The following is a 14,773-nucleotide window of genomic DNA, read 5'->3' as shown; positions in this document are numbered from 1 at the left end:
GACACCCGCTGCCCTAGGTCCACAGCTGAGATATGCCAGCAGCCGATGGGGTGCTCAAAGAACCCTTCCTCCAACACAGTCGTCAGAGGGTCACGGTGCTCCACCGAGGACACTTAAATGCACCAGGACCCTCTCTGAGGTGGCCCAAGAGCCATTCCTCCTCCTGCTCCTCCCCAGATGCTGGCCATGGCCACCCCCAGCATGAACACCGACGCTGCAAAGCCAACACGGGCAGTCCTAGTGCACAGGGGAGGGACAGGACCGAGCCATGGGCACAACAGCACCTCCTGAAATTTGACGGCATCTATTTCTCTCCCTTAAGCAGCTCCCAAGCTGATGTCGTTTTGTGCAAACCAAAAAGAACAATTCAGAGCACCAGGAACAACGAACCCAAGGGCTGTAACATTTCAGGAGAGAAAAATGAAAATCAATCCAAGAGATCTCATCCAGAAGGCAGCCAGTGTTTTTCCCTGAAAACTGCATGCAGCACCGCGCCGCAGCACCATCCCTCCTCCTGCGGCACGACCCGACGGCTGCAGCCCTGGGTGCTGCAAAACAGTGGATGGCTCCCGGGAGGAAAGCATGGAGAAGGCTTTGCATTTGCCTGTAACCCGAGTTCACGCCATCCCTGACACCAGATGCCTCCAGCAGGATTTAATTTAAGCCTACGAATAGAAACCACATCTCTGCTCCTAAACAGCCAGTGCTAAGTTTGAGTAACAGAAATCAAAAAAGAAAAAGAAAAGCCTGTGGGGACATACCGACAGCTGGGAACCCCCATGAAACACTGTCTATGAAAGCCAAGGAGCTTTTGAATACTGGCAACACAATGAAATCCCTGCAAGGAGGATTAGCAAGATCATAAAAATCAGCAGCTTTTAAAGTAAGAAACACTTCCCACTTCTCACAACGTGTTGGTTTTTTTCCCCACTGATCTCCAATGCCTTTGCAGCGGATGATAACTGGGTTGGGAACTGAGGGCATGCGGTCTGCGGGGTCTACAGTCCATAAATGCCCTGAACAGCATTAGGGCACGATCAGGACTTGGCAGGATGATAAATAAACCTCCATCCACACCTCCCGACTGGAACAGCTACTCGAAGTGTTTTTGCAAAGGCATAAAAATCCCTGAGGGTGGCAAACCAGATGTACACGAACCTGCACCGAGGGAGAGGACCCATCGCGTGGTGGGGCAGGGCTGGAGGTCTGTGCACCGCTGATTTCCCTGATCGACACTGCCAGTGAAAGAGGAGGAGAAAAGCCCCACAAGTGAAAAGGTTGATGCTAAAACCCCATTATTTCCAAACCTTTCCTCTAAGAATAATGAGAGATGTCACCTTCAGACACGCACCCTGCCTTGTGCCCAGGTCCCGGTTGCAAGGCTGCCCGAGGTGACACAGTACGAGGGTGAGCCACAAGCCCAGCACACATCACCACTGCCAAAACCAGAGGCAAGGCAAAGTCCCATTCCCAAAGGAAAACCCCCAAAATTCCTTTTAATGACGTTTTCCAAGGCAAGGGCACCGATTCTTTGGTTTCCCTTCCACAGGATACATTTAAACACCCAAAACATCCATCACACTTTTGCTGGCACCACCACGAGCATGGGCCATGGCAGCAGCGAGGCGTGTGGGTGCAAGGGCTGGGCAAGAGCCCCAAAGCAGGCTCTACGTGCCCAGACCCCTCACGGCTCAGGACGGCTGAAGGGGCTCGGTGGGATGGAGACCCAAGGAGGCAGGAGGACCTTTGGGGAGGAGCAGCAAGGGCAGAGCCCGCCTGCCCTCAGCCCTGAGCAGTGGTAACAAAACATCGGGAAAGGTTGCCAGGCTCAGCACATAATTTTAGCTAAAATAAGAGCTCTAACTGTGGACGGCATGTGCTGTTGCAGAGCTTCAAGCCTACACGCGCTTGCGCCAGCATCTCAAACCCAAACTCCTAATGCTGGGATGGGGCTGCCTCTACCTGTGTTTCCACCCAGAATGCTCATGACCAAGAGAAAATTCATCTCAATGCTTTCTACGGGGGAAAAACCAATTCCCTCCTGGCTGCCTCCCCTCCTACCGGCTGACAGCAGGGCTGTCAAACACCGTGACGTTTCCTCCACTCCTGGGATTTTTTTCATCCTTCAGCATCTGTTCCTTTTGCTATTTTCTTCTGTTTTTGCAGGCAATAGCTGCAGCAGCAAGGAGATGGCTCGAAGGGGAAGCTAGCAGTCCTAAATTTAGCCGTTATCCTATGAAGCCTGGCTCATCGATGACTAATTTAGTGCCAGGGCCCTCAAACACAGCCGTAAAAACAGCCGCGTGTGGAGACCTGCCCTGCAGCATCCAGATGAACCCCCAGGGCAGCCCTGAGCTCAAGGCATCCCAGACAACTTTCACGTGGGTGTCTGCCCAGGGGGTAGGAGAAGGTGCCCGTGGTCATTTCTGGCAGCGGCACTGGCTAAATGAAATGCAATTTTCTAGAGGAACTGTTAAGAAAATTTAACGAAATGAGGGAAATCATTTTGGCAGAAGAAATAAACATGGGAAAATATGTAAAAAAATTTTTTCAGCTACTTCTCAATGAAGACTGATGAATTCTCTAAGATTTATCTATTCTAAGTTTACCAATTTTTTTAAATTTCCCTTTTTCATCTACTACAATGGATGAATAATCTGAAAAATAATCAATACTTATTTCAAGACAAATTCAATGCTCTGCTTTGAACCACCACAAATTTTGGGGTGTCGCAGTGGTAGAGAAGCAAAGGACAGCAATGCCAGCGGGGGCTGCGGACTGACGCCTGGGGTTTGGTGCGGGGACAGGGGCTGGAGGAGATGGCTTGGCCCCACTCTGAGCCCCTCAGCCTGCCTCTGGGCAGGACCAGGGTGAAATGAAAGCCGACAAGATGGTTAAATGACTTGAGACCATCTCTGGGGCAGGGGGGATAAGGGAATCATCTTCTCTCCAGTTGCCAGTGAAGTTTCTTCAGGGACATCAAAAAACCTTCTCGCAGGGCCGGGCTGGTGCACAGCCCCATGCTGTCCACATGGAGGAGGTTTCCCTGCCCAGTTTCCCACAGCAAGGTGCTGGCACCACAGCTCAGCACCCTGCGCCCACCACCCGCTCTAGAGAGGAAGATGCACCACCACCCATCCCTCCCCTCCAGCAGCCATCACCTCCGCCACTCACCGGTAGCCCCGGCGGTCCTGGCAGCCCCGGTGGTCCCGGTTTCACGTGACCCTGCTGCCCGTGTGCCACCGGCGAGACGGGGTGTCCCGGGTGGGCAGTGCTGTCCCCGAGCCCTGAGACAGTGGGGCTGGCTGCTACCGGAGGATGCTCCGGGACACTCCCTGCTGACCCCGTCCCCAGGGGACCTTTGGGCATGTTTCCTTTGGGGGCAGCTGCCTGACGTGCCGATGGGGAGACCTTGGCGAAGGCGGCAGGCACGTCCAGGTCAGTGATGGCATCGCCAGGTTTGCTGGGCAAGAGTCGCCGCTGGGTGCCTGCATCGCCCGTCAGCTTCTCCGTGGTGACATTCTCCTCCTGGGGGTCGGAGGCATGCTCCTTCTTGGCTGATCTGTGTGTTTTGGTGGAGGGTCCTGGGCGGATAAAAGCACCATCAGGTACCCAGGCATCGTGAGGGTGCGTAGGAGAAACAGAGGAAACCACGACTATGGACTCACCGGAGCTACCAGCAACCCATGGGCTGCTCCTGCCGAGCCCTGGCCCGCCGGGGCTGGTGATTTTTTTATAGGTGGAGTTCAACAGCTCAAAGCCTTCATCCTCAATAGAAAGGCTGCCCTCCTCCTCCTCAGCTGACGGCATCTCAGTAGCAGAGAGTGAAGTCAGGGCGCTCCCATCAGGCTGTCGGTTGAGGGTCTCCTGGGCGTCCTCCCATGTCCAAGGTGACCCCAGGGTCAAATCTGAATCAGTGGGTCTGGAGTCCTGAAAAGGAAGAAGAAAAAAAATGAAATTTGATGTTTTCACTTTTTTCCCCCCTCCCTGCTCAACACACTTTGTGCTGCTTAATTTCCCACGGGCACGAGTGCCACCAGGGGACACAAGGCAGCCCAGGGCTTGTGAGCCCCAGGCAGGAGCCCCCGAGCTCCAAGGAAGCTCTGTGATGTGCCCATCTGTGATGGGCAGGTCTGTTCAGCCACCTACAAAACAAAACTCGCCCTCCACGATGGACACAAGCCAGTTGTCAGCATGGACCATGCTAACACGAACCTCCTTCTCACAGTCCCACTGCAATGATTTCCCCCCCCCAATTTTCTATGCTGGAGGGACATCGAGAGAACAGCCCACACCTTAATGACAGAAATCCAAGCTTGAGAGCAATTACTGAAACAATTAAAGCAAATATATAGAGTTACACCAGGGACCGGTCTGCCCCTTCAGCTTTTGATTTTGATGCTTCTGTGTATTTTGAGGCTCTTGGTGGTCTCGGGAGAATGGAACAGGAGCTTGCAGCCCCCGCCACACGCCTCCTCCCCAGCCAAGCAGCTGCAATAGCACTCCTGGCAAACCTCCAAGGGTCGGGAAGAGAAGGCGGATGCAAGGCCAGGTGGAGCCTCCTGGACGCTTGTGGCAAATTAATTTAAGGCAGTGGCTTGCAAGAGACTCGCTCTGTCTTCAGCTTCCATGCTAAATGGTCCCTGCAGGACAGTGCAGGTCGCGATGGCTCTTTCAGCCCTACAACCACCAGCGGAGCCCGGGCACCAACCATGGATGGAGGAAAACGGCAACGTTGATAGGAATATCTACACTCAAGATGAAAGCGCTGAATATGAAAAAGAAGAGTTAAACTTTAGAGAGTTTACCTGCATCTAAAATGTACATTGGTTTTACATCCAGCACCAGTATAAATGTCTCAGACTGGGCTTGCACACTGAGCCACATGCGCACAGACCCAGGGTTGGGTTGGTTGGTGGGTGTGAAGGACCTTTGCCTCTCCTGGAACGGCTGGCAGCATTTCCATCAGCCCCGCACACTCACCACCCCCCGCTCAGAGCTTGCTCTGCGCTCCCCCTGAGCTCCACAGGGCACAGACAACCTGGTGCGTGGCACCAAGAGCTGGTGGGACCTCAGCCCTGGCTGGTGGCTCCTTGGTGCTGGTGCCATGCAGCTGATGAAGAGAGAGTCTGCGAGAAGTCACTAGAGGGAGATGCAGGCCCACGCTTGCCTTGCGGGGCTGCAGAAGGGGAGCAGAGAGGTACAAGGAGATATGGAGCATCCTTCCCATTGTCCTTCCCATACTATCTTCTTTTGATTGAACCCATTACTTGGTTCTGATTCTGCTCTGCACCATGGACCCAAGATGCATGGTCGCTTGGGAGCACCAAGTTGGATTTGCATGAACAGCAAGTAGAAAAAACAACAATTTCACTGCCAGAACTGGTGATTCTGCAGGTAAGGACCCAACGGTATGGATGGGTCAGGAGAGCCAGCTCCGACCAAGTCCCACTTCTGGAGGGCCCTGGGAGGCAGAGGAGCTCCAAAGGCAGCAGGAGCTGCTGAAGCCTTTGCTCTGCTACTGGATGCCACGCCATCAGATCGGAGATTTCCAAACTCTTCCCATCCCAAGTGGGAAGGAAAAGTGAAAATTTTCATTTTAAAATTTTCAAATGACAAGTTTGAAGAGTTTCTTTTAAAAACAGCTGAAATGCTTTGCTCTCAATTATGAAAACCTTTTTTGGGGGTGTCCTGTCTGTTTATTATATATAATTTGTTATAACTTACTTTGATTTCAAGCTTTCATGCACAAGCAATTCTATAAGCTAAAACCCATCTCAAATCAGAAAAAAGCGTGGGTTTTTTTTTTTTTTTAAATATCAAAATGAAGTATTTTGACAACCTTTTCTCCCTTCCAAAACCTACCCCAAGCAGACTTTCCTCACAAGAAGTTCTAACCAGGGCAAATCAGTATCCTCCTAAAAAATTAGCAGTGCCAAAAACTACTGCTGATACCAGCCACGGACGCAACCTCTGGATGCCTCCACAGAGCATCTCCACCCTCACGCCTGCAGGAGGAGGATGGCTAGGCCCACAAGGCACACATTTTCAGTGGTCCCTCTGACGCTGCAGTAGGTAAATACACGAGGGATGTATCTAAAACTACGTGTAGGTATCAGAGGAGCCCACCCTGGGTCACATCCAGATCTCACATTACCTGACCCCTGGTACTTTTTAATCCCTGCAGCTGCAGCTGAGCGGGGCTTGGGGCCAACCACCCGTGACTCCCCCTGAAGCCATAATACTCACCCAAAGAGACAATATTTTTCTGAGCCAAGACAGTCTCTGAGTATGGAGGTTTTTGGGAAAACAGGAATATTCCCACTTCCTCAGTCCTTTGCACAAATTTGTCACCCCACCTGCAGACAGAGACTTGACCCCCCAAAGGGAGAGGCAATGTCAATGTCGATGTGTCGGTGTTACTCTGCTCCTCCAGCCAGTGCTATGTCCCAAGCCAAAGGACCAGCGTTCCTCTATCACCAGGATTTTTATGCCCCAAATGGCATCGACAGCCATATTTTGAAAGAATGATGTCTAGGATAGGTGTTAACTAGGCAAGCGACAACCTAGCACCAAGGAGTAAAAGTTGAGAGAGGCTGGGATAAGGCAGAAAAGACAAAAAGCAAAGGAAACGGAGATGGCAAGTGGGAAAGCAAAGACTGGAGGTGACCAGCCAGCCCCTCTTTCCCCAGAGACCTCTAACGAGGACCCATGGTCCTGCCTTGCAGACTGGAAACCACTGGATGCAACTGAAGGGTAAAATGCATAAAACAGGAGGGAAGGGAGGAGTTGGAAAAGGAAAAGATTACCCTAATTCTGAAAGGGATTTTCTCAGAGTTAGGAAGCTCTCGGGCCAGATCCTGCAATGCCTCATCCCCTCGCTTCATTGCCAAACAAAACTGCCAGTGGAGAGCAGCAGCCCCTGTGACCCGAGGACGTGAGCTTGCTGACCCACAGCTGTGCTCGCCGAGGGGAAAGCAAGCACCTCCGGAGGAAGAGAGCAGCACGGGAAGACACAGATCCCAACCTTCTGGCCCTCCGCCTCCGCCAGCTCCCTGAAGAGAAATTCTCCGGCTTCATCTCCAGCCAGCTCCCTTTAGCTGGCTTTAGCAATTACACGCGCTCAGATTTTCCCTTGGGCGCTACCCAGCCCGCAGTTCAATCGCCAGGCGAGCTCGTTACCATCACAGCCCTGAAGAGCAAAGGAAGATTAAGATCATGTTTCCTAAACAGCACCCAGCGTCTGGGTAAAATTCAAGGAGATTGAGGAAAATAAGCAGCAAAAGCTCTGCACAAAGTCACGTCAGAGTGAAGCACCTGAAGGGGACAGGTTGCAATGAAGCTGTTCTCATTGCGAGAAACGCTAATGTACAACAAACGAGACCGCAGACTTTGGAACAAATGAAAACATGCTGCCAATTAAATCACAGCGGTTTTGCTGCCTTTGAGGTGGAGGGAAATCACGCTTCAAATCATGAGAGCAGGGAAGCAGCCAGTGCTGCTCATCTGCAGCACGGGCAGGCTGGACCTGCAGCATTACGGCAAGCTCTCGAGTATGGCCAGCTGGCACGTCCCTGCCCTCATCCAAGTGTCCCGGCTAGCCCGTGCCTTCTGCTCAGCGACACGGGAGCTTGGGAAGCTGCTGGTGGCGGTCGGTCCGAGGAAGCACTTGCAAGCTGGGCAAAACTCACCCCGTGGACACACTCTGCACGGCGTTAGAAGAATTGCACTGAACTTTTTTTTTTTTTTTTTGGTGCTAGAGTAGTTTTCAGCCAGATCAGGGAGCTGCACTGACCTGCCCTGTGGTTCGCAGAGCACAGTGCTGAGCGGGGGACTGCTGGGAACGGGACCTCGGGGCAGGAGAAGCCCTTTCCCTGCTGCCCTTAAATCAGTATCCAGCCAGAACATAGCACCTTTCCAGCAGAAGGTCCTGTGGTTTAGCTTAAACTGTTCAGAAATGTTAGAAAATAACCAAGGAAAGAGCTTTCCTCTCCGGCGATAGCATTCAGACAGCCCAGAGAGCAAACCAGCATAGCCCCTGCCGGCCATGTTCTCCTCTAACCCTACAGCAAACTCACAAACCCTACAGCCTTTCTCATGGAGGTGAGATCCAAATCTCAAGAAAACCGCAGAGATCTGCTCATCAACCACTCGGGCATTTTTTGAACCCCAAAGCTGCTGGAATAGGGGTTGAAGCCATGCAACACGTGGGGAGGGTGAGGACAGAGCTGCCAGGCATCAACTTTACCCACTGCAAGGTCGGATTTGCAGTCCCCCGCGGCAGTACGAGCTCTCAGGAGGACGAGGTAGGATCCTTCGGTCCTTTCCCACCATGCACGTTATCAGGTATATGCCTTCCCTTTCCTTACTCTTGGGTCCAAGGCAAAACAGGGCTGTGAAACTAGACTTGAGGAAAGGCAGAAACCTGCCCTTGCTACGACGGCCCTTCTCCCTGCATCTCCATTTTGTAGCCCCTTCACACACAGCATAGTCATTTCTTTCCTTTTTCCTTGCCACACAGCACCACCGACCATCAGGGCGAGGAAGCCCCAAGGGATTAATGACAATTTGTATTAAAAGCAGACACATCGCCCAGCCGATGCGGAGACCATCTCACGTCTGCTGATAGTCATCAGCGCCCTGAATTAAATTAGTCTTCTCAAATGTATCAGAATCAATGGATTCAATTACACAAGGGTAAAACCCTTCGGAGGCTCCTCCAGTGTAACGTATAAGCCAGATTTCAAATCCAGTTAAGAGCCCCCCTGTCATTAGCTTTAACTAAATTGGTTTGTGGTCCTGTTTCTGTTTAAGCTGGATGACTGCGAGCTTGGCGGTGGTCAGTAAAGAGCTGTAACACACAGACCTGAAACAGCACTTTTTTTTTTTTTTTTTAAACTAATACCATTAAAAAAGCCCCTAGTTTATTTTACAAAGTCCTTTCGGGCAAGAAATCAAATAGAGAGCTGCAGAAAAAGCGTTCTGGCTAAAACTCGACTCCATTGTTTGTACATCTTAAAAAGGGTTCAGCTGTTAATTATGAGCAACCACATTCCCTGCCAGGTAACCTTCCAACAGAGGGTGAGAGAGGAGCCAAAGGGGAACTAGAGGGACCTGCAGGCAGCTGGTTCACCCTCCGCAGCCCAGCACAGAACCGCGGGGCTGATCCCCTGCCCACCCCTAGCCGCCCCCCAGCAAGGAGCCCTACGGACGCCTCGGGAAGGGAACCGTAGGGCATGGGGCAGACCTGGAGACTCTGCAGACCCACAGACGAGGTATCCTCAGCTCTACCCACAAACCCCTCAACAGACCCACAAAGCTCATGCTTGGCCTTAGATACCACTGCTGTCCATCTTCCCAGCACCTGGCTCCCACGACTTGTTGAGGAGGAGTTTCTGGGTAGTCTAAGATGCTAATTACTCCTCTTAATGCACTCCAATTAGCAGCCACTAGCTCACTTTCCTCCCTGAACAATGCAGTCCACAGCCTGCATAATTTGTTAGCAAACCACCGCAAAACTGGCGGCAGCTCCATACCACCGGCTCCAACATCTGCCCAGCAAATATATTTAGCATTATTTGTAAGCCTCCAACTCCAACAGCTGGGAATCTGGAGAAGAGCATCTGAAATACGAAAGGGGCTGAAAAATCATCTCAGGGGGAGGCGGAGGGAGCTCATTTACCTCCCTGTCCTCCTCCTGGCACAAAGGAGGCTCAGAGGTGAGGACCAGGCGTCAGATGCTCCTCCACAAGCCTCTTCCTGCAGCCGCACAGCCACGCACAGTAATTAAACCCTCTGCAATCCCAGCTGCATGATTCAATTTTGGATTTGGCACATAGCAAATCTAACAAGAAATGAGAGCTGGTGGGGGCAGGGACTTGGCCTATTTGTAAGTTCCAATTAAAATAGTTTTAAAAATTGACTCGTTCCTGGTTAGCTTTGTTTTTGCTATTTCTACTCCTATTTTGTAGTGGGGGTGTGGAGGACCTCTTCAGCCACCCCCCCAAAGAAAATTTCTTGGCTTTTTATTTTGTAACCAAATTTCTCATCCATGAACGGACCTGCAGCAATGCAGGACATTAAGAAAGGGCTTTTCAATCTGGAAGTGAAAGTATTTCATTCAAGATGGAACAAAATGCAGCGCTGAACCCTGCCCCAGGCTGCTGTGACCTGGGTACCAGGGTCTGCTGCAGGCTCCCATCTCCCACAGCACCCGAGCCACCCAAAGATGCAGGAAACTCCACAATAGGCATTTTCTCTTTTCATTTAATTAGGCACCGACATCATTTTGGGGAAGATAGGGGCCTTCCACTTCCAAGCTCCATTCTGGAGACTGTGGACATCACCACCGTCTCCCAACCCAGACCCCCAAGCGGGGCACACAGCTCCAGCTGAGCCAAGCGGGCGCCCACCGAGACCCGGGGTTGCAGGAGACCCATTGGCTTTACAACGGCCCCACTCTCACCTGGAGCTTCCTTCTAGCCAAGGCCCTTGCTAATAATTAACAGTAAGTCAAGGAAATAAAAGCGCCCAACGGAGCCATAAAAGGGAGGATTTGGTCACTAGATCAAAAGTGTGCACTGGCTCAGGGAGCTGGGGAAGGTGCAGAGGGCAGGAGCAGCTCAAGGCTTTCCCTCTGCAGGGATTCACCAGTTTCACAAAGGACAAGGACGGACAAGTTCAAGGCACGAGCTGCTACAGCAAGAGAAAAACCTGGCTGGATGATTTCACATTCCCTGCTTGCATGCAGAAGAGGCCACACGCAGAGCCAGCCACGCGCACCCCTCTAAAACAAGCACCAAGGCACAACATCCAGGCGTTTACTGCACAAGGAGCATCTCCGGGGTGAGCAGTGGCCTGCCCTGGTCCCCAGCGCCCACCGGCCAGGAGGTGCTGGCAGGTTTTTCAGGACATTTTCTCATCTGCAGCACTGGCTGCTGCCATGGAGACTGGGCTCGGGTTTCCATGGGCTGCCATGTGAATGCCTGTAGTAAGAAAGCTCTTTAACTCAACGGGCTGTTACACAGGAGTCTTTTTTTAAATTTTGCTGTTAAACTGCTAAAAAAGAGAAGCCACCTGATGCCTAGATGTACCTTGAAGTCCCAGGCAAAGAAACTGCAAGGGTCCCATCAAATCCATTAAAATAAATCGGTGGAGGCATCGCTCCATTCAGGAAGCCAGAGGGGAAGTTTCTAATCACCCTCCCTTCACCCCATCACACACCACCGGCAGCAGACATCCTCACACTGTCCCCCTAGAGATGCTGGCATATGCTTGTAAAAGCTTGCCGGAAGGCACAATAAAACTGGGTCCCTGATGCAACCAAGCCTGCCCTGACATCCCCTGCCGTCCTACAAGCCAGGCTTCCACCCCACCCGAGCCTCATTTAGCTGGAAGGAGGGTTTGCTTGAGGTTTGGAGCCTGCATCCATGCAGGTGCTCATGAGCATCACCACGGTCCCCCCTGCCCAGCCATGGTGGTGTGACCAGCGCTTGGCACACCACAGAAGAAGTCCTGCTGCCAAGATCTCCTGCAAAGTCTGAGGAACCCCTCTGGAGAGTGCCTCAACAGCCTTGTTCCTCATTTATTCACCCCAGACAAGCCCCTAAGGGGGGGACAAATGTCAGCAGAGATACATAACCTCCTGGGTGACTGTCACTGCAGGACAGCAGCTCCCTCAAGGGGAGCAAGGCAAATATTTGTTCTCTGTGCTGCAATCCCTGGAGGGAGTAAAAACTACAGCCATTTCTTTATGAGTTGAAATAAGAAATAATTTATTTTTTTCTTCCAAAAATTAAATTGCAAAGTAGTGTGGTTTTGATGTCACATTTTTGTTGCTTTTGGGGGTTCTCTGATTAAAAACAATCTTGAAATATAGCTTTAATTGTGAAAAAAAAAAAATCAAAGTACTTCAGCTTTCCAACACGACCTGTATTTCTCTCTCCAATCAACAATTTTGCCAGTTTTGATCCAAGTGCTAATTTCCTTAAAGCACATTTTGTCACAAGTGAAACCAGAGTATTGAAAAGTTTCAGCTACAGCTGCTTGTAAGAGAACTTGGTGATCTCATTCTGTACATCTTAAAGAGGGAAGTTAATGAAAGATATCAGTACCTCTCTGCTCCACAGGGCATCGCAGGGGCTGGATGATTAAGCCCACGAAGCGCATGGGCATCATTAGCCAGAAATCATTCGACAGGCAGAGGACAAAGGGAGGCCTGGCTTAAAAAGATGCTGGAAACCCTGCCTTGTGAAAACAACTCTGCAAAGCCAAAGATTTAAAAGCCAGTTCTTCAAAGGCAGGTCACCTGTGGATAAGACATCCAGGCACAGCTGGCAGATGGTATCAGGCGAGGAAGAGTACGGTGGGAAGCCAGGGCTTACAGCCTGAGCTCTGTGCTCACTTTCCTAAAACACCAGGTTTAAATGTTATTTTTACCAGATGCCCAGATCTTATTAACCACAAGCTGTGAGGCACTGCAGGGGCAGGAGCTGAAGCATTCAGGTATTCAATAGGTGAAGCCGATGCAGAACAAATCCATAGGACACACACCAGCCAGGGGATGCCGACTCCCCACGGAAAGCCGGGGTCCAGCCCTGGCAGCCCGCACTAACACAGCGTTGAACTCCTACACATTGCAGACGAGCATTTTTTAATTGAACTTCAACGTCTGGCATGGGAAAGGTCTATACTGGAAACTCTCATCTGGTGAGCTCAGGGGAAAGGGGACCCTAAGCTAAAAGCTACTGGTCTCTTAGGCACAAGTAATCACGACTGAATTATATTGGTTCTGTGTAAACAGAACAAAGCGCCAAAATCAATAGCATACATGCTTGCTCCTTTAAATAGGGCAAATTTAGAGAAGAGCCAGCTGAGAAAGACAAATTGGGAACTGCTTTAAACAGCTCAGGAGTTGTGCAAAAGCATGGGAGTTGAGGCAGAAGGCATGCGGGTTTAAAACCCCCAGAAATTAGATATGGGAAGCGGGGAATGAGCACAAACTGAAAGCAGCCATTAAGGATGATAAAACAGAAGAAAAAAGGAATTGGCATGTGATAAGCAATGCAGTGTCTATGATTTGTAGAAAATTGACTTGGACAAGAGAAAATAAAGACAGGAAAGATCTCTGACCCGGCCATCCCTCCTTGCAGCACGGGGTCCCCATCGTGGCCCCCCGCCACGTGGAAGCGGCTGAACCGCCAACAGTGGCATGGGAAGACGGAGCCGGAGAAGCCGCATTTCTGTCCGTGTTTGGGAAAAGCCAGATGACATAACCAGATGACAACGAAATACTTTCCATTCCAGAAGTGACAAGGAGGAGGGGTTTCTCAATCCTGTCCCGATAATTCAAACTAAAAAGTGTTAAAATAGCCGGCTCTCCCGAACATGAGCACTTATTTTTCAATTTGGCTCAGAAAGCTGGGGAAGCTCCAGGGGACTGGGAAAACGCTTTATGTTGTGCCAGTATGCAAAAAAAAAAAAAAAGGCAAACAGGAGGCCTTGAGTAATTACAGACCTCTTCCCTCAAGCCAAGCCCAAGCAAAATAACAGAGCAACTGATATGGGGCTCATTAATAAAGAAACCACAGATAATGTAATTAATGCCATGGTTTTGAAAGGAGTTGCTGTGTAACTAACTTGGTATCTTGCCTGAGGAGATTAAGAGTATTTTGTTGACAAAGATAACAGTGTTGATGTAATGATCCTAGACTTCTGTAGGGCTTTTCAGTTAGTACAGCTTGATACCATGATCCAAAAACTCAACTGACTTCCTAAATGGCAAACAGGTTAAAACCCAGCTTGGAGCATATCTGTCTACAGGAGCCCAGACAACTAGTGTAACGTGCTGCCCTACTTTTCAGCCAGGTCAGGCTAGGTAAAATGTATTTCAAAGCTTAGTGACTTCTCTCAGGAAACACGTTTTTGTTAATAGAAGCCTCTTCTATCCAACAGACAAAGGTACAATATGATTTACAAGCTCAAGATCAGAGAAAGACAATTTTAAACTATTTTTTCCAGCACATTCTAGCATCAAGCCCCTGGAAGAGGCTCGGTCATGGGAAAGTTGAAAATCAAGGCTGGACTCCTTGCTAAGCAAGCTGCACTGATTTAAAGGAGGAATAATTGCCAGGAAATCCTATGGGCTGTGTTCAGCAGTAGATCAGGTCAGACATAATTGTACCTTTGGATCTGCAGCACCCACAGCAGGAGTCTGGGGAAGAGAAACCCCTTCTGGTGCTCACACAGCCTCCCTCCGCTCTGCACCGGCCCTTGCTTCCTTGGAGAGGTGCACAGGGCTGCAGCCTCAGCTGAGGCATCACTCTGTCCTTCTCCAGTTGCTTCAGGCCAGAAGTGCAGGACCTTGTGCGCAGGAGACATTTGTTCAATCAAAATTGGAACAGCTCAGTTCTGCTTTGTGTAACCAAGGGCAAAAATTTTTGCTCACAAGTTTCATACATGGCACCTGAGCACTGGCTTTGGGAAGTGAATACGTTGTAAGCCTAAATAATAAACAAGACAAATGATTTCTTTGTCCATGTGAGGTGCCTCAGCAGTGCCCTGTTTTCACAGGGAGATGTTTGGGGCTCCCAGGCACTCAAACTGAAGCAACCCAAAAGCCTGAACACCCCTGCAAGCTCCACATCCAGGGGCCACATTCAGACTGGAAAGACCCTGAAGGACTCCCCGTGCTCCCTGCCACGCTCTCAAACAGCACAAGTGCCTCTCCTCCAACAGCTTTTTCCAAAGCAAAAGCAGAGCAAAAACCATTTCT

General features: G+C 50.6%; 1 protein-coding gene across 1 annotated transcript in view; it reads right to left on the bottom strand.

Moving 5' to 3' along the window:
• LOC143168841 (uncharacterized) overlaps positions 1 to 14,773 on the bottom strand; it is a 100,700-nt gene that overhangs the window by 38,100 nt on the left and 47,827 nt on the right. The window contains exons 7-8 of the mRNA XM_076355773.1: positions 3,669 to 3,930; positions 3,175 to 3,584 (exon numbers count right to left, since the gene is read on the bottom strand). Coding sequence (XP_076211888.1) covers positions 3,175 to 3,584; positions 3,669 to 3,930 — 672 coding nt within the window. The remainder of the gene's footprint in view (positions 1 to 3,174; positions 3,585 to 3,668; positions 3,931 to 14,773) is intronic.

Source organism: Aptenodytes patagonicus, chromosome 18, assembly GCF_965638725.1.
Source record: "Aptenodytes patagonicus chromosome 18, bAptPat1.pri.cur, whole genome shotgun sequence".
In the NCBI taxonomy this organism is placed as follows: Eukaryota; Metazoa; Chordata; class Aves; order Sphenisciformes; family Spheniscidae; genus Aptenodytes; species Aptenodytes patagonicus.
This window is presented reverse-complemented; position numbering and strand designations above follow the sequence as displayed.